The sequence below is a fragment of the Musa acuminata genome, chromosome BXJ2-5, assembly GCF_036884655.1.
Source record: "Musa acuminata AAA Group cultivar baxijiao chromosome BXJ2-5, Cavendish_Baxijiao_AAA, whole genome shotgun sequence".
Classification (NCBI taxonomy): domain Eukaryota; kingdom Viridiplantae; phylum Streptophyta; class Magnoliopsida; order Zingiberales; family Musaceae; genus Musa; species Musa acuminata.
In genome coordinates, this window is record NC_088342.1 from 29,111,647 (window position 1) to 29,116,073 (window position 4,427).

Below are 4,427 nucleotides of genomic sequence, written 5' to 3' on the forward strand. Positions count from 1 at the left end.
CGGGATATTCTCGGAACATTAGAAACCCTTCCCACGCGGTTTCCGGCTCGGATGGCTGCGATTCCGGACGTTACGCTCTTCTGACTAGGGTTTAGGATTCTTCGTCGAAGCTGTTGCCATTACTTGGTCGCGTCTCGGGGTTTAATCGATGGCCCCAAAGAGTTCGGATTCCCGACTTCCCTCCCCAGGATCGCGACTCTTCTGACGTCTTCTTCTTCGAGGTGCCGTTTTCGACTCCTCTTGCTCCTTTATTGATTTGGCTTTTCTGGATTATAGTTCGGTTGCTTTCGTCGTGGGAGTTCGAAAGATCGTACCTTTGTCTTGGAAGATGACTTTTGTGTGTGAAAGATGGGATTTTTCTGGGAAATTGTTTGTTTAGGCACTAGGGTTTTTTATCCTGTGATTCGAATCAAAATTCTTTTTGAGCTTGTTTTTGATACTTCAACGTATCGAAGCATGCGTTTATTTCAGATAAAACCCTGGAATCTGATGCGTCATATCATGTGTATGTGAAATTGAAGGTTTCATAAGTATTGGTTTTTTGCGAATATGATCATCTTCCGCTTCTGATGTGTTTGCTGACGGTGGCAGAGCTCTTACTAGACTTTGAGAGACGGGACAGATGAGGGCACCGTCGCTTCTTGTTCAATGCTGGCTGGGGTTGATGCCCCATGACAAGGACAGTCATGCTGGTGTTTCCATAGCATCCGAAAGGGATTTGCATCTTCCCTCACCGGCTGTCGAGATTGTTCCTTCCAAGGTACGTCTTCCAACTTTTGAGCTCATATCTTTACCTGTTTGGGTGCTAAGCCTTGTTTATGTTTGAAAAAATCACGCAAGTTATTACGTGCACCTGTAGTGTCAAGTGCTTCAGTTGCTGCGATGGACCATTAGTTTTTTGGTTTTCTTATACCAAAGAATCGCAATTTGGAAAATTTGCTGCTGTGGACATGAAGAGATTATGTCTAAATGATTTGATTGACTAGCTCATATTTTGTTCTTGTGACCACCAAGTGCTCTTTTCTTCTTTGGCTGTTTTACAGAATGCTCACCCATACAAGTATGCTGGAGAAAATGTTGACCTGCAAGGTCTCAAAATTTTTAAGGTACCAAGTTACTTAGCGCACGCCTGCGCGCACACACATACATACATATACATATGTACATATGAACATGTATGAACATATGTATATGCATATAGATATGTATGTATATACATATCTATTTATATATACAAATGTACATATACATATACATATGTATATGTCTATAGATATGTGTATATATGCATATCTATTTATATATTCATATGTACATATATATATGTATATATATATATATATATGTATATACATATACATATATGTATATACATATACATATATGTATCTACATTTTCCTTTTTCAACTTATCTATGTCTATTTTTATTATTTGATTCCCAGGGAAGGGTTAGCATGGCTGACATAATCGGGTTTTCAAATTCAGAGATGCTGTCATCCAAGTTTGATGGTGAGCATATAAGAGATAAGAATTTCTTTAATGGTTGGTCATGTAAATTGGGTTGCTTTGTAGAAAAGAAGTTTACCTTTTAGGTTTACTTTCTCAACTTGTAGGATCATTGAAATCTTGGGAGAGTTCAGCTGATCTATTAAGTGCTCTTAAGCTTGAGATTCGTGATGGGCAGCTGAGTTTTAGGGGAAAAAGGATTCTTGAGGTACCTACATTCTCAAAGCCCTTTCCTTTTTATTTTCCGTTTGTCAGTTCCTACACTATATTTCTTTTCTTTCCACTCTTGGCATGTGTGGACTTAGTTGGATTAATAGTTCATAGCATATTGTATTCAGTTGAATCTGATTAATGCTAAACTTATGACTGAACTTTGCTTAATGGTGTTAAGCTTCTTCATCTGTCACTGCCTCCTTCTTGCTTGCCACTTCTTTTGAATTTTTTCCTCTTTCCAATTATATCTGAATGTATTTCTGTATTTCTGTCTTCAGGTGTAATTTCTTCTTGCTGTAAAAAAAATTCTATCATAAGATATACATTGTTGACTTTTCTCTGTAGATAGAAAATGTATGATGTTTGATTTTTTTTTTTTTTGTGCAGATGAAACAATATATTTGTTTTAATTTGTTTGATAATTGCTGCAGCTTGGTTGCGGTTATGGTCTAGCAGGGACTTTTGCTTGTCTGAAGGTATTCATTTGTCTTTGTTTGCAAAAAGCTCCATTTCTTAGTGGGGATATTCAAATTCAACATGAACTCATTGAATAATTGTTATTTTGCTTAATTTTAACAGTACGTAAATTGTCACCATTGATCCAAAACCATATCATTTTTCATCGTGTGGTTCTTGCTTAATTTTCCATGCAATTTTGTTCTAGGGTGCTTCCACAGTTCATTTCCATGATCTGAATGCAGAAACAATTAGATGCACAACCATGCCCAATGTCCTTGCAAATCTTGAGCAGGCTCGGGACAAGCAGAGTCACCAACCAGAGAGTCCCTTCACTCCATCTCGGCAGCAGTCTGCTTCTGATGTCCATTTTTATGCTGGAGACTGGGAGGAGCTTTGTACTGTCCTATCTGTGGTGAGGATGGATGCTAGCCTCAGCTTCTCCGAGGATGATTTTATGGATGGATGTAGCAGTCACGATGGAAGTATTATTGCTCATGAAACTTGTTCGAGGCAGTCAAGGAAGCTCTCTGGAAGCCGTGCCTGGGAAAGGGCCAGCGACGGAGACGCTGGAGATGGTGGCTATGATGTCATTTTGATTACTGAAATTCCGCACTCAATGAATTCTCTGAGGAAGCTATATGACCTGATATCAAAGGTTAGCTGGATTTTTATTCTCTATATTCTTTAAATTACTCATTGATATTTTTGATATTTGCCCAACAAAATATTTATTGATATTGTATACAAATAAAGATTGATTGTAAACCATTATGATGAAGAACCTCATAAACTTGCCAGTCCTCCCTAGTTAATCTCTTATTTGAAATTTGTTAACAGCTTTTAAACCATGCTTTCACTACTCTGTTAGATCTTGATCTTTCTGCTTTATGAAGAAGGTCGCAAATGTGTTCCCCAGGACCATTCTATGTCAATGCTGACTCAATTAAAGGCCTGACTTCTCAAACTTAATATGTAGATCTTCTTTGACCGCATTCTATATTGTGAGTGTGAAAGTTATTTTTCCATTTTTTTATCCGATTATGTGGGTGTTCTGTTATTGTTGTTATATTGTGTAAGAGCAGTAGTCCAACCAATACGGACCATGGTATGACAGAACCATTACCAGTTTAAGTCTTCACTTGAAAGATGGCTTTGAAGAATCTCTCAGTTGGCCTAGCTTCAGAGATTACCACATATACTTGCCTTTTGCTTCGATACTATGACCGAGAATTGACAACCAAATCTGATTGGATTCTTTATAATGCAGTGTCTACGGCCACCATACGGAGTTATGTATTTGGCTGTGAAGAAGAACTTTGTAGGTTCGAGTGGTGGAGCACGGCAGCTAAGGGCCATGGTGGACGAGGAGGGTGTTTATGGTGTCCACATGGTTACAGAATTGGTGGATCGGGAGATATGGAAATTCTTTTTCAAGTGAGCGTGCTCGAGAAGATAAAGATCTTGTTCTTCATAGTAAGGTATCCGTTGTTTGGCACCGCCTGTCACTTATGTACATCGAACTGAGCGTATTCTTCTTTTGCTTCATCACCAAAATAAAGGTCCAAAAGTATGGGACCTGAGCTTGGAGTGCTGCTATTTTGTAGATGGTACGTAGTATACAGGGATTTTTTTGTCATTCAAGTTCAGTATTTGTATGCAAGACTTCTTTTCTGTATTGTCTGATGAAATCTACTGTCGAATCAGTCCAACGTAACTACGCCATTCATCTGCGTATGTAATGTCTTTCATGATGAGCCGTCCATATCAACATTGCAGTTGTTTTCATCAATGATCAGAACATAGATTTTTTTCCGCTATTCATCTATTCCCTGTCATGATTCCCTCGGCCAAATCTCTGTTTGCATCATGCATTCTCCGACCAGCATCACAATTTTGGTGTTGTTTGGGAGGCAATGAGGCACCCATCTACTTTTCCAGTATAAAGTTACTAAGTCGTGATTGTATCTTTGTGTTTGCATTCCAATTAGTCTCGCATTAGATGATGCTTATGTTGATTTATGTGGTCAAAATTTCCTATTAATTATCCAATCTACAGTGCCAATAAAGTTGTTATTTTTTTTATTTTACTTGCGCATTATCTTTCAAGCAAGGAAAGACCACTTCTACCGAATTAGGATCAATCAGAACCCTTCCCCTTCCATTCTAAAACTTCCCTACTTTTGGGGAGAGAGAGAGAGAGAGAGAGAGAGAGAGAGAGAGAGTCTGTCTTGTGTTCTTCCCACACCTC

General features: G+C 38.5%; 1 protein-coding gene across 1 annotated transcript; it reads left to right on the top strand.

Annotated features, from left to right (window-relative positions):
- On the top strand, positions 1 to 3,901 carry LOC135583984 (uncharacterized). Its single transcript, XM_009402870.3, has 8 exons — positions 1 to 221; positions 592 to 760; positions 1,044 to 1,106; positions 1,444 to 1,510; positions 1,615 to 1,715; positions 2,152 to 2,196; positions 2,385 to 2,834; positions 3,447 to 3,901. The coding sequence occupies exons 2-8, from the start codon at positions 623 to 625 to the stop codon at positions 3,615 to 3,617; spliced, it is 1,035 nt and encodes a 344-aa protein (XP_009401145.2). The 5' UTR covers positions 1 to 221; positions 592 to 622; the 3' UTR covers positions 3,618 to 3,901.
- The last annotated feature ends 526 nt before the right edge of the window (positions 3,902 to 4,427 follow it).